Source organism: Dipteris shenzhenensis, chromosome 16, assembly GCF_047967505.1.
Source record: "Dipteris shenzhenensis isolate YYH24624 ecotype China chromosome 16, Dip_SZ_1.0, whole genome shotgun sequence".
NCBI classification, from domain to species: Eukaryota; Viridiplantae; Streptophyta; class Polypodiopsida; order Gleicheniales; family Dipteridaceae; genus Dipteris; species Dipteris shenzhenensis.
The window spans coordinates 56251517-56276023 of NC_141611.1; the positions used below are offsets into that span (position 1 = coordinate 56251517).

Genomic DNA, 24507 nt, shown 5'->3' on the forward strand with positions numbered 1-24507 from the left:
TTGTGGATGGGTGAGATAGTGTTAATGGTCCAAGTGTGTGGAAATCCCAAACAAACCGCTTCATTAAAAAGCTTTGCTAAGAGCTGAGCGGGTGAGGGAGGCTGAGCGCAGAGGCGGAGAGAGAGAGAGAGAGAGAGAGAAAGAAAGAAATTTTATTAAAGTCTTCGGGAGACCGTGAAGGTCTATGAGACTAAAGATAACTAGTACAATGAGCATAACGGTGGCAGTCTCAAAACAGTCCGGCCAACCGTTTCTTCTAAAAAGTTATGAAGGACGGTGTGTCTAGTCCTGGTGCAAAAAATGTGTATCTATCTCCAGATGATACAAAAAAATGGCACAAAAAAAAATGGAGCAGAAGGGGAGAGAGAGAGAGAGAGGCAGGGAGAGAGAGAGAGAGAGAGAGAAGCGGATAGGCTAAGCGGAGGGGAGGCGGAGAAAGAAAGAAAGTTTGGTAAAGTCTTCGGATGACCAATGGGTCTATGAGACTGTGAAAACCCTAGTACAAATGAGCTGTGAGGGTGGAGCTACTAAACGAGCATCCACACCAATGCAGAATGCAAAAAATGCAAAATAGTACTACTAAGTACTAAGTACAACATACTCATGTCAATGGTCGACTACATATCAATCTCATCAGCATCATCATCATTACCATCATAAGGACATCAAGGTGGGCGAGGCGGCATGAACGCGACGATAGGATGCTGTCGCCGCTCACAGGTGTGGCCCTGTGACGTCTCCTGGTCAAAGGTTGAGCGGAGGAGAGGCGGAAAGGCTGAGCGGGAGAGGGAGGGGCTGAGGCGGAGAGAGAAAGAGAGAGAGAGAGAGAGAGAGAGAAATTTTATTAAAGTCTGCTAAAGACCGATGGGTCTATGAGACTGACAGAAAAAACCTAATACAGTGAGCAAAAGGGTGGAGCTACTAAGCGAGCATCCAAACCCATACTAGAGAAAACTATGTAGACATAGTCAATGGTATCATCATACATGTCACCCTAGTCATAAGAAATCCCTAGTGAAAAACCTCCATGGAGTAGGCAGCCTGATCAAACATCAAGATAACCAATGATGGACTAGATAGTGTAGGCAAGAAGTCCGTGATAGATCGTTGTCTGCTATCTGGATGAGAAGACTGTCGTGCCCTCCTGGTAGCTCTCCGACGCCTGACGAGCGCTATGGTAACCGGTCGGCTGCACCCTTGGTCTAAAAATGGAAGAAATGTCAGTGAGTGTGATCCGTGTGTCATGTCCTTTGTCGGGTTTGCCGCATCTCCATCTCGAGGTCCCTACCTCTCCTACTATCTATGGTCGCGGGGATAACATGCTCCTACTAGAAGAACTCTGTGATAGTACTCTGGGATGGACCATGCGAGGTTTCTCACTCCTGTCTCCATGATCTGATGGTACCCTCCCTGTGTCGGACCGCCTCATAGATGAAAGCGGCCAAGCATCTCTGGTCTGGGTATGAGAAGAGTCCGGAGAGGCCCTCAAACCTATCTTTGAAAAAGCAATGGTATCTACCACGGATCTCATAGCAGACTAGGCCACGAAAGACGAGGTGCTCCTCTCATTCCACCTCATGTCGATCAGATATAGTGTGCAGATACGACTCTCCCTCGGGATCCCATCTGCTCGCCCACTCTCAATACGCAGTCGGTGCGATGACACGTGGAGCTGATGAATCTAGGTGTACCCTGGTGGGATAATGAACCCCTCCTCAGAAATGTGCAGGGAGTGATCCGGATAGAAACAGAGCTTCACAAGAAGCTCTTTCTGTGCCAACCAAGTCCTAAAGAAATATATATTGCCATCTTCCAAAGGCCTCGGTAGCCTATGAGCCAAAATGTACATCCAAAGTCGATCCAAATACAAGCCATCCTGAGACGATGCAAGTGGAAGGGTAAACTAAGACCCTTGGAGTTTGGTAGGTGCTAATAAGCATAATCAAAATCAAAACTAGAACTGAATTGCTGCAATGCAATATACTGATATGATATGATATGATTGTATTGAAGTCCGCCTGAGACTCTTCAAGATGTATGGGACTGGGCACCAGCATCAAATAGACAATAGCTCTTACACCAAAATTTCTGATTTAAAAAATATCATACAAATACTTGCTATGCTGTGAATATGTGTCTAGCCAGCTGGAGTGCTAGGTCGAGGACTTTGCTGCAGTCCCCCAAAACCTGGTGGCCAATTGCTTAGCTGGCTGTCCCAAGAGGGTTTTGAGACTGGTAGCAATGCTGCTGTAATTTTCCCTAATGTGTGTGTATGCTCGGCAATAGAGGAGCATGTGTTCTTCATTTTCTACCTTCCCTCTGAGGCAAATCTTACAAGTTCTTGCATCCCTTGGAATACTCAGTCTTGTCCATCTACTCCTTTCCACCTCTAGATAGTGAGAGCTAGTCTCTATTCTGCAGATTAAATGCCATTTGAACAATTATATGTCTCCACTAGGTACTCTTGCATTGCATATTTATCCATTGGATTGATTTCCCGCTTGTAGAACTCCATTTTTGTTCCCAGTTCTTGCCATAATTTCTGTAGCATTTTCTGCACGATTTCTGGTAACTCCCAGGATCTCTGAAGCCTGTATCCCCCACAGCTCCATCCATTCGACCCCTTCTCTATGCCATCCCAGGTTTTTGTGGGCTCCATGGCCCTACGTGGAATCCTATTTGACTCCATTTCCTCAAGCTTGTTGAGGTAGATCATGTACTGGCACATTGCTTCCCCTTCGGAGGCATCATCCATGTCTCTACTAGCACGATAGGATAAGGGCTTGCTATTGTCCCCTCTCTCTATTCCTTTCCAAGATGCCCTAGAGAGTCCGGGTTCCCATGCAAGGCATCCTTAGAGAACCATTGTTTGTACAAGTATAGTGTGCAGAAATTTTCTCATTCCCTAGCTCCATAAATTCGTTTTCCTGCATTTGTTTTGAAAGAAAGAAAGTTTATTTAAGTCTTCGGAAGACCGATGGGTCTATGAGACTGTGAAAAACCTGATACAATGAGCTGTGGTAGTGGAGCTACTAAACGAGCATCCACACCAATGCAGAATGCAAAAAATGCAAAATGGCAGTACTAAGTCCTAATTACAGCATAGTCATGTCGATAGTCGACTATATATCAATCTCAGCATCATCGTCATCATCAACATCATCATCCTCCTCATCACCAGCAGCAAGACATCAGGATGGATGAGGCAATGGAGGCATGAGGTCAGCAATAGAGCGTTGTCAGCCCCTCAAGGGTGCAGTCCTGGTACGTCGCTTAGTCGTAGCTCTGCGTCTAACCAGGGCCACTGTGACCCCCGTCGGTCGGGTTCCGGCCCTAAACAAGGAGGGGATGTCCCCAAGTATGATCTGTGTGTCAACCCTCTGTTTGAGATGTCAGGTCACAGGCTCCGGGTCACGGTCATGTCGAGGTCTCGTCTCATGGGGGTCTATGTGATCTGGCTGAAAGAACTCCGTGATAGAGCTCTGAGAGGTATCAGTCGAGGAAGAAGTCTGCTCTTGTCTCCGCTATAATGCTTTCATACTGCTTCTAAAGGTTCCCCTCTAGCCATGAAGGACATTTTCTTGTTTCATGTATACATTCGAAAGAAGCAGAGGAGGACGCTTGACTCCAGTTCCCAAAGCTTGTTTTTTAAGGGATATCAGCAGAGATGCCGTCTTTGAAGAGCATATTCCATCTTTCACTGCATAAGAGCCACCAGCCAGATGACTTTAAAGATCAGTACTGCGTTGTTGTTCCTGACCACCACCAGCCTCACCCTGCACCGGTGCTTTCTCGAGTGCCGCTAGGGTTAACCCAACCTTGGTCAAGTTGGATAACCCAACCCTGGTCAAGGTCCCAAACCAGGCTGATTATCTCAGCATCTTTGTGAGAGTTAAAATAATGATGTCAATCTAATGTGCAAGGAGGCAGCAAATAAATGAAGGGTAGTACAATAAATGTGTACCAATTGTTAAGGTACAAAGAGTGGTATGAATAAATGAGGCCCTAACATTAGGCGCCCTATGTATGTATGCAGTTTTCAGTTTTAACGTAAGTTACTCTTTTGGCTTCTCAACGTGTCTCTTCGCTCCTCTCCTTCTCTCTCTCTTTGATCTCATTTTTCAGCAAGCTTCCTCGCACTTTAACATGGTATCAGAGCATGAAGAGTGCATGAGAGTTGGATAGAAGCGATCCCCTCGCGATTGCGCACGGTTTGACGCGAAGAAAGTTGAAAGAGGATTCCAGAAAGCGAAGATATGAAGATTTTGCGTGTTGAGCCTGTTATTTGTTCAGAAAATTCAGTTTACAAGTAAGGAAAGGAGGAGCCCAAGTGAAGCGATGCAAGGGAAGAACACGTGCAAAAATTTTGCACCCAAAAAGTGACGAAAATTAGGGTTTCGAGCCCTAAAACCAAGCGTTTTGAAATCGCATTGTAGCTGCCCTGTAGGAGAGGTCTTCAGCATCAGCATTCACCAAAAACAGTATGAAAAAGTCAGAAAAAAATTTTGGGCGAAATCTGAAAAATCTCGAAATTAGGGTTTTTTGTCATTTTGACCTTAAAAATGGAGGCGTCTTTAGGTCGCCCTTGTTCAGCAGCAGTCTATGAGGCAAAACGACCAACATTGAAGAAGAAATTCTGAAAAAGTTTCAAAAACTTTGAAGAAAATCTCGAAATTAGGGTTTCTGCAATAAAAATTGATGAAAATAAGCCCCAAATCAGAGGGGTTTTGCTTCAGCAACAAAGGAGAAGGTCCTTGCTATGAAATAGATTTGAAATCAACCCTAAAAGTGGAGAGAATCAGCCCAAGGAGGTAAAAGATCCCGGAATTAGGGTTTCTGCGCAGTTTCCAACCCTAAAAGTGATGAAAAATAAGGCCCCAAGTGAAAGAAATCAGTAAATGGATCTGAACTATCTCGAAATTAGGATTTCAGCCCTGGTTTTGAACCCCAAAATGGAAGCAAACAGCCCCGAGATGATGGAGAAAAGATATGCCCTGTTTTTGTGATGAAATCAGCCCTGTTTGTGAAGAATTTTGAAGCCACAAGTTTTGTGGAACAGCGTGGGCATGTTGGATTGAATTTCCAGCCCATGAACGAAGTGCGAATCAGCCCCAAGAAGGTGAGAAAGCAATCAGCCCTGTTATGGCGAGAAAGTGCCCAAGTTTGATGGGTAGAAACGCCACACAAGTGACGAAGAATGAAGCCCTTGACTCCAGGGAAGAGATGCAACAGCCCGCATGGCTTGATTGAAGATCAAGCAAGAAACAAGTACATAAGGAAAGGGGCAGCCCTATGGTAGGTGAAGCCACGAAGAGAGGGCAGCCCATATGTGTTTGCAACACGTGTCAATGAATGAAGAAAAAGACCAGCCAAGAACAGCCCAAGATTGAGTGCCATGAAGGCATGAAAGTGAAGAAGATTTGCAGCCCAAAAAGACCAGCCAAAGACCTCTAAAATTGAGGATTTGAAGACCCCAAAACAGTAAGGTATCCGCTGCGTGTTTGAAGTGTATTTTGGGATGATTATTCTAATTTGTTGCTTGCTGTAATTCAGTCAAAATGGCGGACAGCAAGGTTGATTTTGTGCTCCCAGAAAGTGGGAAGCTTGATGGCAAAAACTATCCAATTTGGAAGTTTAAGATGAAGAATCTCTTAAAGTTGAAAGACTTGTGGGAGATTGTAGAAGGCAAAGATGAAAGGCCTGATGTGATGAAGCCAGTAATGGTGCCCAATATGACACCTCAAGAAAAGAGGGCTGAGGATAAAAGGTATGAAGAAGAACTTGAAGTTCAAGCAAAATTTGATAAAAGAGCTCAAAAAGCTCTTTGTTACATCAACATGAATGTGAAGGACAGCATCATTCCTCAAATAAGTGGTGCTACAGCTCCAGATGAAGCATGGACAACTCTTCAAACTCTATTTGAATCAGTAAATACAACAAGGTTGTTGTTCCTTAAACAAAAGTTGCGCTTTTAAGAAGGAACCAAATGAGCAAATCATTGCCTATTTGACTCGTTTGAAAGATATCACTGACCAATTGCTCTCAGTGGATGAGGTTGTAACAGATGTGGATATGGTAAGCATAACCATGAATGGGCTTACTATGAATGAAAGCAATTCACCATGGCAACATTTGGTGACTTCCCTAATGGTGAGGGAGACCACTCCTAACTTTGAGGAGTTGAGTGCTCTCTTGCTACAAGAAGAGTTAAGAAGACAAGGAAGCGGGACGAAAAGTTCCAAGAACAAAGATGAAGCATTCACCGTGAGAGGAAGACCATGGCGTGGCCGTGGAAGAGGTGGATGGAATCGAAACAATGAAAGGCAAAATCAGGGCAGGCATGAAGAAGGGGGAGATTCGAACTCCTCCTATCAAGAAAGAAGGCAATTTACCCCTCGAGGAAGAGGAGGATATAGAGGCAACTTTCGTGGAAGAGGACGCAGCTCCTACACTTCAAGAAGAGGCCCGTGTTACTATTGTGGGAAGGATGGTCATGTGGAGAGTGAATGTCGCATAAAACAGCATGCACAACAATCAAGAGGGAGAGGCAGAGGCTTCTCAAATTGGCAAAGGCAAAATAGCAACAACTTTGCGGGAGAAGGAAATCAGAATAATGAAAGAAATAGCAAGGATGAGTTTTTGTTGATGGCTGATCATACAAAACAGTCCCACTATCGTGGGGAATGGTATGTCGATTCGGGTGCCACAGCGCACATGACCGGCAATGGTGATTGGTTTTCTCAGTATGTTGATGAAGAAGGCAGTAACAAAGTGTTTTTGGGTGATGATTCCACACAAAACATTCACGGATATGGCGACATACCTATCAAGCTCAAAAATGGTGAGATTGGTACTCTTAAAAATGTATTGTGGATTCCTAATTTGGCAAGAAATTTGCTTTCTGTGGGCTGCATAACAGATCAGCACATGAGTGTTGAGTTTTTCAAGGAGTACTTCATCATAAAAGACCTCAAGAATGAGGGAAAAGAAGTTGCTCGTGGCATACGCAGCAATGACAGGTTGTACAAGCTAATTACTATGAGTGACCAGCAAGTATTGATGTCTCAAACGGAGCAAACCTCTCAGCTTTGGCATAGGAGGTATGGTCATTTAAATATGAAAGCACTTAAGTATTTATTTGACAATGGCATGGTCACAGGAATCCCAAAGATTGGTGAGATACCGGGTGTATGTGAGCCTTGTGCCTTGGGCAAGCATGCAAGGACTCCATTTCCAAAAGCAAGCTCATGGAGAGCAACGCAAAAACTTGAATTGATACACTGTGATTTGTGGGGACCGGCTCAAGTGAATTCACTCGGTGGATCACGTTATTTTATGTCCCTTATTGATGATTATTCACGCAAGTGCTGGCTGTATTTTCTCAAAAGTAAGGGTGAAACTCTTGATGTGTTCAAGCAATGGAAATCTTATGTGGAAAATGAAACAAGTATGAAAGTGAAGACTCTCCGCACAGACAGAGGAGGTGAGTTCATGTCAAATGAGTTTGATTTGTTATGCAATGAAAGTGGTATGCCTCCAAAAGATCACAAGAGGGATGACTCTGGAGTGTTTGAGAGGTCTTTATATCCAAGGTGTACACCATCACATGTTTGCATATGGGACTAAGTCCCCATCAGCAACGTGTCGTTCAGCGCTCTTATGAGGCCTTTTTGGCCCCCTATATCACATAGTGCCTTGATCTATTTGTGATGCCACACAAAGGGTTTGGGCCACAATACACGCATATTCCAACACCCTCCATGGGCCAAACACCGATGAATGCTGATCACCCACAAAGGGCCACACGAGTGTTGGTTAGGCTAGGTCAACTAAATCGAATCTGACCACCCACAAAGAGCCAAGTTAGACTACTAATGCGACAACCACGCATGAATAGCCAAGCCAAGCCATCCAAAACCACAGAACAGTCACACGGCCTCTGCCAATCTCTGAACAATCATGGCAATCGAAGCACATGCAGGTCACCACATCCCGAGAGTTCATAGTCACCTATCAAACCACACAAAGCAGCCATCACCAGTCCAGAACAGTCAATGCCAATCAATGCAAGTCAACACACACACGCGTCACAACATCCCACGTGCAGGTGTAAGTCACACACCTATCCATACTAGTAACAGCAGCTACCACCACGCAGCAACAGTACACAGCCCACATGCACAATCCACCAAAGTTCACGCTGGCACGTCACAGTCCACGCCATAGCCACGGCGGCTCCAGAGCCTCCAAAAGATCCCAAAGGGATGACTCTGGACGTTTGAGACGTCTTTAAATTCAAGATGTACACTATCACATGTTTGTATGTGGGAATAAGTCCCCATCATCCACATGTCGTTCAATGCTCCTACAAGGCCTTTTTGGCCCCCCATATCATATACTGCCTTTATCTATTTGTGATGCCACACGAGGGGTTTGGGCCATAATACACCCATATTTTAACAAACCCAACCAGACCAGGTTGGGTCAAGAAACCAGACCTGGTCAGGTCGATCGTCCATGTCAAAAGTTTAGTCGGCCAGCTCAGCAAGGGTTTGCCCCCCCTATATACAACACACTTGGCCCTCTTGTATTCTACATATTGTAGGCGAGTTCCAGCCTACTGTTGGTGTCCCTCGAGGTTCAGTTTAGCCTCAATTACTAGTGAGGCATATTTCAGCCCTAGAGTTGTGATCATTCATTGGAGGTTTTCTCCTCCGTTATATGCATAGTTTTTCTGTATTCTCTTGCATAGTCTATTCTCTCTCTAGTCGTAGTTCGTTCTCTTTCCATTCACAGATCTACTATCTATCTATTCATATTTTCCACTGCACTTTGACAGTGTGCTGCCATGTAGCAACTTCTCTTGCAAGTATTGTCATAAAGACAGATCTAAATTCCTTGCATCTACAAATAACCCCAACCTCATGAGACTAGCATAGTCTCTAGAAGAGAGAAACCTATTACATGGGTGACCCATCATGATGTGGGCTATGATGACCTCGAGCTTAATCATCTTTGGGCTCAAGGCAACAAGGAAAGTCTCATGAGACTAGCATAATCTCCAAAAGAGAGAAACCTATCACATGGGTGACCCATCATGATGTGGGCTATGGTGACCTCTAGCTTAATCACTTTAGCCTCAACATAACAAGACCATCAGCCTAATTCTACGCAATTACCCCACTTACCATATAAAATTGCATTCTAATGAAGAAGAACATTGTGCTACTTACAGAGGGCTAAATAGGAGGATTTGTGGAGGGCCCTTTTGTCATCCATACAGCTTGGCTGCTTGCAGCACAGGCGTCAGCATTCACATGCTACCAGATGGTTCCGTACTGAAACTATGTCCATTGATCATCTACGCCCATACCAATTCTCTCTTGATGTGCCCACTCTAGATTCATTAGGGATCACTTATGACAAGTTTGTATTTAGCAAACTTGGGTATACCTGACTCCGCCACATGCCACTAAAATGGCAGTGTTCTACCTTGAGTTGAGCAGCTGTTAACTTTTAAACTCCAACTAGTTTGAAAATCACAAGCCTTCAAATTTGGAAGCCAAACTTTGGTTTTTTGTCCAAACAAATAGACCTTCTCACGAGCATCATAGGGACTTGAGCTCAAGACCTCCAATGCATGGATTCAAGCACTTACCACTATGCTACATAAGCCCCCGTGAGATATGAGGTGAAGATATCAATAATACACTATTCAACATTTTTGGACTTTCTCGCTTCCTTTGGACTTTTTTCAAAATGGTCACCTCCACTCAAATATTCACTTGGTTGTGTTGATAAATGCTGGAAATGTTGATTGATATCCATCAATCCAAATAATATTTTCATTGTGTTCGTATTCATACTAAACTCATTTCAATCTGAATGTTTCACTAACACCTTGCATGCATGGTTATGATGATGGACTTTTGTTATAATTTTGATTTTTTGTTTTAAAGAGTGTATGCTAGCAAGGCATTGACTGATTTGTATTGCTTTAGACTATTGTAAAGAAACATCAGCGGTATATGGACTAGTCTGATTTTTCTGCATATTACATTCAAGTTAATGTGGAATGCTTACAAGATGCTGGGCCAGCTCCTATGCATCAAAGATTTGTTGTCGACTTGAAATTTTCCAATAACCTTGGCTGATAGTTTCAACTTCTACATAAGAGAACTTTGGACTCAGGCTTTTTGAAGTGATGGACTGAGCCTCAGTAGGGCTGGGTGGTCGCTATTTTCAATTAACATGTTGGACAATTTGCAGAGATTGAGCTCTCTTCATTTTACACTGCCTCCAAGATCATGGCAGAGAGATTACTTCTTTGCTTGCAACACTGCACAAATTTTAAAACAGGTCTTTTAAAGTTCATCCTTGGGAAGTATGCATGCTTGGAAGAGAGCCATTGGAATTTTCACAGGTGCCACTGCTTCATTTCTAGTCCTCTTGTAAAGAAGTTGCCCATAAATCATGCAGGCATACTCCCTTACTAAGAACATCTGTTGTTGACCATCTTTTTCTTAAGACTCCAGTGTTCTACATAGGGGAGTTTTGGCAGTTTCCTTGGTTCAGACTGTATTGTGTGCACGTTCTACCTTTCCAAGTTCCAACATACTGTATCAGAGGCATGGCAGGTTTGAGAGTCAATCATGTATTGAGGTTACCTTGGAGGGCATTCTTATTTTCAAAAAGCAAGCTTGAATTCCAGAATAACCATGTACAAGGAAAGGAGGACATTGCAGCAAAACCAAATACAAAATAGAATGATAAGCAAAGCTTTTTTAGCCTGTCAGAGCAAAAGCACAAGATGCTATCTAAGTCTCGAGAAATTCTGAAATCTTTGACAAACAAATGATGATCAATGTAAAGTTACCTCCCCCGGATGGATGATTGTCTTGTGTTTCTTCACAAAAGGTGACCTAGCCTCTTCATTAAACTGCAAAATCGCAAAACGCACACTTGCCGAGTCACAAGACATTACAGTTTGCAGTATTAAAGCATTGTGCCAAAACCAAAAAACAGCAGAAAGAGCATAAACCTGTACCTGCGAGATGTGTTCAGCTGCTGCAACTCGGGGCTTTACCACCTCACAATTTGCAATTACCAGTGTATTTGGTACCGAACCATCAGTCTGCATAAGAAGTACAGCACTCAAAGGCCAGCAGAATTGAAAATATATGTACTAGAAATCACCTTAAACAGAACACCATATGATAACAATATTAAAATTGCATTCTTACGATTCAATGATACTGACTTACAAGGTGACAAATTATCAACATCATCATGCATAGCAGAGATTAGCCACTCTAAGTCAGACATCTGTGTATTTATTGATCATAAATGCAAAATGTAATCTCCAGTTTTACACCAGCCAATTCTAAAAATTTCCAACCTTGTTACAATATAAAACTAAAACTGCAATAGGGCACGATTACAAATGTGTGTATTCAGAGGTCACTTAACAGAACTCTGAGAAAAACTCCCAATCTCATCATAACAAAACAAAATGGAAAGTGCAGTTTTAAAATTGATGATAAGCAATGCAAAAAAAGATGAAGCATCAAATCCACCATGCATACTAATGCGTTTTACAGACAAAATTGCAACCACATGTTAACTTTCTTTTTTTTACAAGCCGGTGTCTCAATAGGCAAGAACATAAAGACCCTAAAGAAACCCTTGCCCCATCCTTATTCTTTCAGCTAAGCCTTAGGGCAAGCCCTAGCATCCCGCTTGGGGTAAAGCAAGCGTCAATGACCCCAAGCAGTACAAAAGTTGGAATCACCCTCACTTGCTAAAACATCTACCAGCAGATGCCTTCCTTGAGACTGTTGGGGTAAAGGCACATTGCCACCCCTTTATTAAAGTTATGACACCTATGACTGTCTTAAGACAGTCATAGGGGGAAAAACCTAATCCTAATAAAACTTAAGAGTTTGTGGTGTGGCTCGTCACTTCACACCCGCACATTTGGAGTCTTCTCTCTCTCTCACTCTCTCCCTCTTGTACTTCTACCACTCACCTTCCCCCTTCAACTGGTATCAGAGCCTACCCCTCCCTCTCCACTCCGTCTACCCACTCCCTACCTCTTTGCCCTAGTGGCCAGCAGGGCTGCAGCGAGGCAGAGCGGGCAGCAGCAGGGCGGCAGCGCCGCAGCAGCGCGGGCTGCAGCAGGCAGCGCGGGGGGCGCAGCAGCGCGCCATTTCGCAGGCGGGCAGCAGGCAGCGCATCATTTCGCGCGCCGTACACCACCGTACGGACGTACGGCCGTCCGTACGGACGTACGGACACCGTACAGGCGACCGTACCGTACGGATGCCGCCGTACGGACTGTGACAGGGAGCTGTGTCAGGGATTTTCGACAGGAAGGTGCTTTTTTTTTTTTTTTTTTGGATCTGCGTCAGAGGAGTACATTTCGAAATTTCTCCTTGGATCTGTACCCTGCACAGGTACAGCGGGTACATTTGTACCCTGCACAGGTACACAAGTACGAAAGTACAGCAGGTACATCAGTTTTTTTTTTTTCTCTGGGGAAGAAAGAGAAGGAGAAAGAGCACTCTGCTCTTCATTCAAGATCATTTTCAGTTCTCAAAACTGTGTTTTTTTTTGAAAGTACAGCAAGTACCTTCATCTACCTCGTGCTTGAGGTGACCAGAACCACAGTGTGTGGTTGATTGCACAGTTATTTTGTTTTGGGAAGGTAATGACTTGACCTTGCAGAGGATATATGCTTTTACTGGGTTTGAATCTCAGTTTACAGGTGAGCAGATCATAGGGCTTTTGCCCGGCAGTTGATGCTTTGTATGCCTTGAGGTAGTGTGGTGCCAGAGTGCACACATTTATCTCGATTTCCGCAGTGTGGAGGTGACATTTTCTTGCAGGTCACATTTCTTGTGCAACACTCAGAGAACCTCAGTTGAGCCACGCTTGGCCAGGGCGCATCGAGTTTACTCGGTCCCTAACTGTCCATCGTTGACAGTGCTCAAAAGGTTCCTCATTGAGTGTTTGTACGTTGGGATCTGTGTATGTCATTTCTACACAGGGCAGTATTTGCATTACACTGTTAGTTGATTTTGTCAGAGAGATTTGCACATTGTATGCCTTATCCCTCATTGTTGAGGTTGTTTCCACTTGGTACAAGTGTCAGATCAAGGGGCTTGCCAATGCATAGTTTTTGGGCTGTGCATGTACCTGCTCACCTGAGATACTGCAAACTGAATATCAGGTCTAGTGTTGCAGAGATATATGAGGCATCCAACAGCATGACTGTAAAGTGTGGCATCAACTAATTCTCCTGCATCATGCATTGTGAGTTTCAACCCCGGCTCCATGGGAGTGGCTATGGGCTTACACTCATGCATGTTAAATCTGTCCAAGAGTTTCTGAACATACTTGGACTGAGACATAAAACTGCCACGTCTCTCATGAGAGAACTGGATCCCCAAATAAAAGTGAAGCAGCCCCAAATCTGACATGTCAAAGTTGGTCTGCAAATCAGCTTTGAAATCTGCAATTTTGTCTTCATTGGACCCTGTGAGCAGTAAGTCATCGACATAAAGAAGGATGACTAAAATTTTCCCCCCATCCATCTTGATGTAGAGGGTGCTCTCAGTAGGACTATTGTGCAGCCCCTTGCTGGTCAAAAAGGCATGGATCTTGGCATACCATGCACGAGGGGCCTATTTCAGGCCATATAAAGCTTTGTTGAGCTTGCATACTTGAAGTGCATTTGCTGTAATTTCAAAGCCCGGAGGTTGTTTGACATACACCTCTTCCAGCAAGTCCCCATTTAAGAAGGCCGTTTTGATGTCCAACTGATGAACATTCCACTCAAAATGGGCAGCCATTGCAATAACTAATCGGATGGTGGTCATCCGGGATGTAGGAGCAAATGTCTCCTCATAATCTATGCCCTTTTCCTGAGCATAGCCTTTAGCAACCAGCCTTGCCTTATATCTGTCAATGAAGCCATCTGGCTTCCGTTTGACCTTGAAAACCCATCGTGTGCCAATGGCATGTTTACCCTGTGGCAAGTCTACAACATCCCAAGTCTGATTTTTTGCAATGGACTGCAACTCATCGTGCATGGCATTCATCCAATGCACATTATCCTTTGCCTCTTCGAATGTGGCAGGCTCCTCCTCATCAAGAAGAGTACCTGCATGTGCTGATTCCACTGAATTAGCACCTTCCATGTGCCTTGCTGCACTGCGAGTCCTGCCAGGTAACGGAGCATCAATTTTACTCTCCCTGAGAGTCTGTAACAGCCAGTTTGGGACTGTTTTTGCTGCATGTATGTCTGCAATTTCTTGCTCACCACTTGTTCCACTGCCTGTGGAGGGGGCAAGACATCCTATGGTGGAACTAAAGCATTTGGAGGTTGCTGTAAATTCTGATTTGCATTAGAAAAATCAGCAGGGGAACCCAAGGCAATGGGTAGCAACCCCTCAAAGACATCCTCTGAAGAAGAAGCCATTTGAAATTCAGCCTGAGTGTGAGCTGAATTTTCAGAAAATATCACATCTCTACTGACTATGATCTTGCGTGTAGTAGGATTGTAGAGACGGTACCCCTTGCTTTTTGCACTGTACCCAACAAATATGCACTTAATGGCTTTATCAGACAATTTGTGCCTAAATTCAACTGGCACATGAGCATAAGCAAGGCATCCAAAGACTCGGAAGTAATCCACTGAAGGCTTCCTGTCATTCCAGACCTCATAAGGAGTTTTTGTTTTTAAAGCCTTAGTGGGAGCCCGATTCAAAATGTAATTGGCACACATCAAACCCTCAAGCCAGAATTTGTGAGGCATGTGTTTGCTTTTCAGCATACATCTGTCCATCTCCATGAGGGTTCTATTTTTCCTCTCAGCTTTGCCATTTTGCTGAGGGGTCAGCCTGACTGTGAGCTGATGCACAATACCCTTGCCTTTCAGAAAAGCATCAAATTCTGCAAAGTATTCCCCACCTCTATATGTGCGCAATGTCTGTATCTTGAGTCCGGTCTCATTTTCAACCATGGCTGAAAAGTGTTTAAACACCGTGAACACTTCATATTTGTGTTTCAGCCCATAAACCCAAGTAAAATTGGAGTAGTCATCAATAAATGTAACGAAGTAGAGATGACCACCCAACGATGGAGTCCTCATGGGACCACAGACATCACTATGTATAAGCTGTAATTTGCGGACAGCTTTAACTGAACCATCCTTTTTGAAGGGAAATCGATGCATCTTGCCCAAAATGCACCCTTCACAGGCATGTGGAGGAGGTATCTCAAGAGGTGGCAATGCATCAACCATGGAATACTTCTGAAGTGTCATCAGGCTGTTGTAATGCATGTGGCCATATCGGGCATGCCATAATTCTGCATTCTGCATGGTAGCTGTAGGGGTAGAAACTATAAGAGCATGGGCTGCTCTTTTCTCAAAAATATCAAGCTGAAAAAGCCCACGCAGCAGAGTAGCAGATAACCTTAAGGCATAGTCATCTTCCCTGTCTCGGACAGCACATTTGTCATCCTCAAAGATGACCTGAAATCCACCTCTGTTAAGAGTGGACACTGAAAGAAGATTTTTGGTTATGCCAGGCACATATAAGACATCTGAAAGTCTGAAAATTGAGCCATCAATGGCAGTGAGCTCAACATCTCCTGTGCCATGTACTGAATATGATGAGTTGTTGGCACAAGTGACTTTCTTACCAATGGGAGGTGGATGTAAGGAAGTAAAAAGACACTTCCTAGAAGTGATGTGCTTCGATGCACCGCTGTCAAAATACCAAGTGTTCAGTGTTTCATTGACACTGAAAGCAAATGCATCCGTAGAAGAGTCATAACTGCAAGTCAAAAATGCATATGTATCATCACTGCAAGTGGCTGTACTATCCCGAGCATCTGGAACAGCCAGCCTAGAATCTGAAATGCAAGATAAAAAGGCATAATCCTGTCCAACAAAGTTGGCTGCAGCATCCCCACTGTCAGATGCATGAGGAGCTGAATCTGAAACAGCCATACCGGAGCTGTTTTTCTTTTCTTTTGCAAGCCTTTTCCTGCATTCTGCTATGTGATGACCTGGCTTTTTGCAGTAGTGACAAAAACCCTTCTTCTTGGGCTTACTTGCATCATTTTTAGCCTTTTGTGAAGGCTGTCCTGACCCACTGGAAGGCTGATTTACTGATGTCTTTGCATGTCCCTTTGTTTTTTATTTAAACTTTGAGAGCATGGCTTGTTCACCTACACGTGAAGCCAAATTTTTCCTGGTCTGCTCTTCCTGAAGCAGAAGTCCTATCAACTCATGAAAAGTGAGAGGATTTGCACCCCCTCAATGATAAGTTCAGCGAGGTATGAAAGCTGAGATAAGACTCAGGAAGAGAATTCAGTGGTTGTAATCATCTCTGAATCAGGAATAATTTCATCTATATTTAACAATTGCTCTCTGAGATCCTGTAGCTTTGTGAGGTGGACTGACATGGAGTCACCCTCTTCCATATGTGTATTACTCAACTCTCTTTTCAATAAAGATACCCTTGCATCAATCCGAGCTGCATACATGCTTTCCAAAATATCCCACGCTGCCCTGGAGGTCTTACACGACCGGATATGCGGAATGATAAATCTTTTCACTGAAAGAGAGATGCATGACAAAGCTAAGGCATCCCATGAATCCCATCTCTTCTGCTCTGGAGTAGTGACTGTAGCTGCACCAACAACTTGTCCTGCAGCTGCACCCTGTGCACGACCTCTTCCACCTCTTTGCTGGGGAGGGGTAGCAGGTGCAATATCTGCTGGTCGGATCTCATCCCCATTGACATAATCCCATAAATATCCCACGCTGCCCTGGAGGTCTTACACGACCGGATATGCGGAATGATAAATCTTTTCACTGAAAGAGAGATGCATGACAAAGCTAAGGCATCCCGTGAATCCCATCTCTTCTGCTCTGAAGTAGTGACTGTAGCTGCACCAACAACTTGTCCTGCAGCTACATCCTGTGCACGACCTCTTCCACCTCCTTGCTGGGGAGGGGTAGCAGGTGCAATATCTACTGGTCGGATCTCATCCCCATTGACATAATCCCATAAATTTCGAGAAATCAGAATATTGCGTACCATGAAACTCCAGAGGGAGTAGTTGGTACCATCCAACTTGTCTTCCTGTGAAAGACCACCGAACTGGAAGTCATTCTGATTTTGATGGGCCATATCTGAGAAAGAGATTGAAGCAGATACAAAACTGAATTCCCTTACTGGGAATGAAATGCACAACTCCCAAAAAACACAGCCAAGCACGGGCTGTAAATGCAACTTAGATTTCTGTACTTGCACTGTCAGAAATCTGTCAAAGCATCAAAAGCTCTCCAGAATCTGCCAAAAGTGCTGCAAAACACTCCAAGAAAGGCAGTATGAACTAAAAACTCCGGAAATTGCTCTCCCAGCACAAAAGCCCCAAAATAGGCCTAAAATTGCAACCGGAAAGGGCCAAATTGATCAAAAGCCCCAAATGTTGCAAGAATTGTGCTCTGTCTACAAAAGCCCCAAATTTTACTGCAAAATTGCAGTGTAATCACAAAATCCCCAAATTTCTTCAAGAAATTGTACTGCAAAACTGAAAGCCCCGAATTTCGAGCTTGAAATTGCAATCAGAAAGGGGCTAATTCACCAAAAGCCCCAAATTTGCAATTTCTGAACAAAAGCCCCAAATTTTAGACCAAATTTGCAGATCTATCTACAATGTTTGCTTTGCAAGTAACTGTGAACCTGAAAATACCCCAAATTTGTGAAGTAGATCCTGCAATTTGATTGCAATGTCTGCAACAAACAAAATGCCCCAAATGTACTCCCAAAAACTGAGCCAAACTATGGCTTTCTGCAAGATGTGCCTGCCAAAGATCACCTGCAAATTCCTCCTGTACGGAATCAGAGATTGTACGGAGGACTACCTGCTGTACGGAAGCAAGACAGTACGGAAGTACTGTATGGAAGCAGGACAGTACGGAAGTACTGTACGGCTGTCTCGAATTTATGGCGACGAGACTGCAGGTACAACGCTGGTACAGCGGGTGTAGGTACGTACGGCCAACGTACGGGAGCAACAGGTCTAGTACAACGATGGTACGAATGGAGCGCCACACGTGCAGTACAGTGACAACGATTTATACAATGACGAACTGCAACGGCGCAGGTAAGGCTGCAGGTGCGTGCGTGCTGTACGGTCAAGTGCAGGTACAAACAGCGATGGCGCAACGGAATGATGCAGGGTACGATAGGTACGAGCGAACTGCCCACAGAGGGTACAATGTCAAAGCGATGGTACGTGCAGGTACAGATTCCGTACAATCATACGGACTATACGGACAATCTTGGCTGTACTTCGAGTTGTACGTACGTTGATGCAGGTGCAGGAGCGGGAGCTACAGCAGGGACAAGAGCTGATGGGCTGGATGTGAGAGCTGAACTTGGCTCTGATACCAAATGTGAGAGAATGGTGAGTGAGAGAGAGCAAGAGAGAGTGAGAGCTGGAAGCTTGGAAGCTGAAAGCTGAGTTGCAATAGAAGAGAGTATAGAGTACAACTCAATGAGTGAGAGAGAAGGTTTTGTCCTAGTGACAAAACCTTAATAGTCACTAACCATAGTGAACTAACTGCGGTTAGGGGAAAACCTCTTAAAGAGGGAAAAGTGCCCCTAACTAGCTTATTATATTACATTGGTCACTGCTGAATTATATCTATAATTCTAACACACACTCTCCTCATATGGGGGCTTACAGATGGGGAGGTGACCATTCCAACATTTTTATAGGAGAGACTAGGCCCCCTCATAGTGGCCGACCAGGGACTCCGCTCCCTGATCTAGGCACCGACCTACAGGGCCCCCAACCGACCAGGCTGGGTCGGCCTTTCCTGGCTGATCTGGACGGCTTGGGCCAGGCCTATATAATGGTCCATGTGCCCAGCACATGGGCTGCTGCTGCAGTCCTCAATGCCGCCCGTACGCTGCTCCAAGAGGCGCCTAGGATGCCACGCCATCAACTTCCTGCTGCGCGGGGTTCCAAGCCAGGTAGGTGGTGGGGCAGTGACCTAGCACCAGGGAAAAGGAGAGGAAACAAAAGAGGTTGTTGCAGTTGAGCTGTGAAATGCCTGTGGTGCAAACTAGACCTTCAGTCACCTTCCCTGTGATGGATGAACCATCTAAGACGAAGTCAAGAATCCATAAAAGAGGAGATTCATGAGATGTCCGAATTCATGAAAAATCTCAGTCTAAATTTGATGGTAGGTAGGGGACTGTTAGAAATCACCCAACAAAGGGTACGCACAGCGGAAGACTGATAGAATTGCCCAAGAGCTCACACAGTGTGGTGTGGGGTGTGGAATCACAAACTTCTTAAACTTATGTGCATAGAATAGATGTGCAGAGTCATCAAACCAACCAAATAGAGAAACCACCAAAATAATATATTTCCGTCCAAAGCTATGGACACAATACAAAAGAGATGGATCCAGAGTCCCACCAATCGTGTGGTCCTCTGATCTTACCACAAGGTCCTTCTCCTATCTGCCAGCTATCTCTAGACTCGAGCCCGCATGCTCCACCTCGAGCTTCTATAGACCTTCCGTCCAGAATGATCTCAGCACCCTTCTACCCTAGGTTCAGCCTCTCCCTGGAGCTGAGTCTGCAGCAACACCTCTTTCCTTCACTTCCTGTGTACAAGCCCAAGGATGGTAGATATGCTCCTCCTTTCTGTTCCTCCAAAAGCTGCTAGGCTGGATAAGAACTGAGGGCTGAATGCCCTCCTTATATAGGCCCACTCGGCTGGTATGTGGACCGACCCAGCATTCTCGTCCGTTTTCTACTCCCTCCTTGGCCGACTTTCTTGGCCCCTCCTGGGGCTCAAAACCAGGGCAAGAGCCCTTTGTTTCATTGTGCAGGGCCCAGCCCTTTTGACCGGTCTTTCCAAGGCCTGGTTGGCTGGCTTAACCAGCCCCAACCAGCCTTGTCACTTGGCTGATCCAAGGTGATCCCCCTCTGGAAAATTTCGATGTTGGCTTTTCATCCAGTGGCTCCTACTACCTCAGCTAGTTCCACTTCCGCACACCATCCTGGTACACAGGTCCATCTTTGGTAGCACCTCCTGGCACCACCTCCTTCAATCACGTTCCTACCTTCGAACTCAAGCAATCCCGCCATCACTATCTTCCAATTGTCCCCCTCATAATAAGTGAACAATCTGGAGTCTTCCAAGTACCATGCTCTAAGGGTCTGTTTCAAACCGTCCTTCCTTTGGCAAGGTCTGTAACAAACGAATTTCTCTAGATAACCTAGACCATGAACTCTCGCTGAGCTCTCAAGCAAGTACTCTTCTGGCTACAGTACACTTTGTCCATCACCTTCCAGCAATCTGTGGCCGAGATTTGAAGAAGCACCCACACTTCCCCTTCCACCTTCAAAGAAGGCCAATTCCTTCCAATCTCGCATTACCTGAGACAAATGAAGAGCATGCTCTAAAAGCAAACCATGCACCTCATCGAGTTACACACCAATAGCCTGTGTAATCCTGTATTGTCCCCTTCTGAGTACAGCATCCATCTGAACATGAGACCCAAGGGCACTCCATGGAATCCACCCTCGTGTCAACAGCCACACACCTAGAAGATACCAAGCACTCCATGCTATTTGTCACCTTCACAAATGTCTTTGACTCCTCGTCGACCCACATCTCAAGGTTAGACATCCTCACTGTGGTTTCTAGGTCAACATATCTAATCTCAGTAACACACGGAGATGTCACTAGGAACAACTCTTCGATTACCACATTTACTTTGGCCTTTGTATCACCCTCTGAATCTGAGTCGAACTCCTTCCTTTTGTTTTTTTTATCCGCCGCCTTCTTGAGATGTCCAGTATAAAGAGGGTCAATGGGTGTATTTATGCATTATCAAGCAAAGATTGAAGCACGTGGGCAAGCGATGCCATAAGCTGTCCTTAGGAGCTTCGTACCATTCCCTATTATTCTAAAGATCAACATGTCTCAATGAAGTTACGCCTTCCAGACAATTGGACTATTCACAATGTGCTTCATGTAGCTTGGTTGAAGCCATATTTTGGACCTCCTCTTTCAGAGATTTTCGACGAGCAACAACCTGAAGTTCTTGATGAAGCTGAAGTTTTGCAACCAGAACAAATCCTTCTTCATAAATTCAAGCATGGGTCACGACGCAGGATCTGGGAGTTTTGCACCAAGTTCTATGATCGAGGTACCCATGAAGCAGTGTGGTTGGATGAAGATTTTTTCCAAGAGTTTCCCCAGATATTGGCGGGCTACTTGGAAAAAATGAATCTACCACCAAGTTAAGAAGGAGGAAATGTCACATGCACCCTTGCACTTGGGTGCAAAGTGACACACTAGCTACATCGACAAGTGTGTAATAGTTCCCTAATCGGAGATTTTGTCGTATGCTGTGACCCCTTTGTAAGCCCTTGTCCAAGGACAGTCAAGCATAAGCTTCGTAAGTCAGTCTCTCAGCATTAGGTCAAGTCAGAAGATCAGTTCTTGTTCACTCGTACCCATTGGAGAACAGTAGGTTAGTGATTTCCATCTTAGGTTTAGTGATAGGTCTAGGTCCAACCTAGGATAGGAGCCCTTCTGGACCCCCTCAGGGCTGGAACATATGAGAGGGAATGGGCTGGGGGAGGGCTGCTTATATAGGCTGCCCTGCACCCCACCCAAGGTGGGCTTTTATGGGGAAAAGGGCTGCAAAGCCAGCCCTTAACAGCCGACTAGAAGTCGGCTTGTTTAGGGCAGGTTGGCTCAGCCCCAACCCCCTATTTATGGGGGAGCCCCTTGCCTCCTTCCTCATTCAGTTACCTCAGAACTTCAGCCTCCTACAGCTCCTCCTCAGCCCCCTCTGAACAGCTGACACTCACCCCCAGTGACCCTCTGACCAGCATCAGCCTTTGGCATCAATTCAGCCCTCTGTGAAGGTGTTCACGCAACGCATCAGACGGGGATTCGGGACAGCGAGCAGAGTAAGGTTTGGGGTCTGTTTCAGCAGCTCTTTTCAGTTATCTTTTACAGTTTTACACAGCTCTCTCTCAGGTCTATACTTCAGTCATCTCTCAACTCTCATTTAGGATCTATCACTCCTAGATTTCACTCTCTCACTCATGCAGTAACCCTGCATTCCGGTGGACAGCACAAGCCTCTCCCTTGCCTTGCAGAAGCGTCCTACATTGTCAGTGTGGACAGCATCAAGGTCTCGGTATTGGTCGGTGTTACCTCTCAGGTCTTTGGGTCTGCTATACGTGTGCAGAGTGAGCTCTTCAAAAGCGCGTTTCCGTGCTCTCTTGAAGAGTGTTCTTTGTATTTCTCAGTTCTCCAAGTATAAAGCAGATTCTCCCCTGATTGGGGGAGGGGGCCCTCAGTGGGTACAAGGACCCAATCGGTTGTCGACTCTACTCTTTCTCTCTCTACCCTCATCTCCTTTCTCTCTCTATGGTGGATTATGCTAATTCCTCGCTAAAGGTTTAAAGAAGGTCTTGCTGAATTACACGATCAGATTACTGTTGCATATTACATGAGACTTCCCCTGACACAGGATGAGAAGATCTTGGACAGTGAGCTGGCTAATGACACTACTACTTGTTTCTGAATGCCACTCCACAAACTCTCACTTCCTCCGAAAACCTTGAATTTATTTTGTATTGCAACTGGTGCACACAGTAATTGGAATAAATCTGCTCGCAGGGTGTAGGTGCCATCTAAAACCCAAATTCCAATACATCGAAAGGTAGTCAAGAGGATACTAGGGTATCCTATGGGCACTATGTATTGTAAGTGGGAGCATGGAAAAGCTTTGATGGAGATCTACTCTTGATACTACTTGAATCTTTGGCTCGATCATGTTTTTACAAGAAACCCATTGTTTGATCTCTACGCATTTCAGAATATGGTAGCTAGAGTAGCAATCCAAGGGAGCCCTTCCTTGCGTATAATCCTAAAGGATCTTCTTTCTTTCATACACTATAATGAAGTGCATTACCGATTCGAATATGAGAGATTATTAGGTAAGGACGTCTTAATTTTTAATCTCCTCATAATGAATGTATCAACCGTCTTCTCCAAAAGCTTACAAAGGACAATTTTATAGAGTTGCTCTCTCTCCAAGCTTAAGGAAAAGAATAATGCCATCTGATTGAGGGACAAATTTTTAGGTATCAATGAGAAGAGTTGTTGTAGTTGGAATGAGTTATTGGGGTTAGCCCTTGGTTTTGCATTAATCATTTCCCAGTACACTGCGGGTGGAGCAAACTTCCCACGTTTGGCCTTAAGGGTTTCCACAAAGACTTAGGCACATAGTAGTAATTTCCTAGTTTAGTATATCAGCCCTGGCTCGTTTAGTGCTCACTCTTTTGCCTTGACTCAAAATGCCAGCAAGAATTTCTGCTTACCATCATTTGTGTTGCCCACACTCCATTACAAGGAAGAAAACTTCAGGATATCGCATCATCTTGTCTGTTTAGTTGTTCTTGTATCAAAAAGTTGTTACAATATCCTCATAACTCATTGTCACATTGGTCTAGAACCCCTAGATAAAATCCTTATACACCATAACTAGATCTATCTAATAACCCAATCTTTGGTGAAAGACCTAAAGGTCCACGCGTTGGTTCATATGATTTACCCTAAAGATGATTGTAATAAGCAAAGGAGGATGGAAGAACTCTTCAAGGTGCAAATCAAGAAATAATTTACTATTAGATGGAAAAACTAGCAAGGTTCTTCAAAAACTAGAAGAGACAAGCTTGAAGTTGCAAGGTTCTTCAAAAATTAGATCATTAAAAAGAAACATGCACAAACTCCTCTAAACCACACAAAAAAAAGTATACCTGCTCAGACAAGTACAAGCGTTGACGATTTTTGTAAGTCGCTTGCTCTAATTGGGAACCCCACCTACAACCAACAAATTTTCTTAACACCACATAAAATAGCAATGCCATAAGTCAACATTCAAATCTCTAGCATTGCCGACAATATCGAAGGGAAAGATGAATAATCCAACTTCAAGAATGCAAACAGCCACACCAACCTTAAAGAGTTGTCATCTTAATCTACTTTTGCATTAGCAAGTATGGCCAAGCTAAATCAATATGAAAGGCATTTTATTTGAGACCTCAAAAGTTTTGAGCCATAAAAGACACTCTTTTATTTTCGCTTTTACTTTTGAGGGGGGCGTAAAAGTTCATGATATACATTCACATGAAGCTATCAGAAATGTAAAATAAAACTCAAGTTATGTGGGCCTTTGTTGCACTTTTGAAAACCCCCCCCCCCCCGACAAAAGATAATTAAAACACCCTAGCGCTACGGACACACCATGGTAAAAATATGACTCTCCAAGAAAGGATACAAAGACAATATGGGGTGATCCCTTGTACAACAGACCAAGTAAAGAGCCACTCAGGTCGCCTATAACACAAAGCCATGTTCAATCTATTCTGTAACCCC

General features: G+C 44.5%; 1 protein-coding gene across 2 annotated transcripts in view; it reads right to left on the reverse strand.

Annotated features, from left to right (window-relative positions):
- FVE (Transducin family protein / WD-40 repeat family protein) overlaps window positions 1-24507 on the reverse strand; it is a 127733-nt gene that overhangs the window by 82100 nt on the left and 21126 nt on the right. For both annotated transcript variants that reach the window (XM_087386887.1, XM_087386885.1), the window contains 3 exons: window positions 23889-23952; window positions 11048-11134; window positions 10877-10939 (listed from right to left, as the gene is read on the reverse strand). In XM_087386887.1, coding sequence (XP_087243013.1) covers window positions 10877-10939; window positions 11048-11134; window positions 23889-23952 — 214 coding nt within the window. The remainder of the gene's footprint in view (window positions 1-10876; window positions 10940-11047; window positions 11135-23888; window positions 23953-24507) is intronic.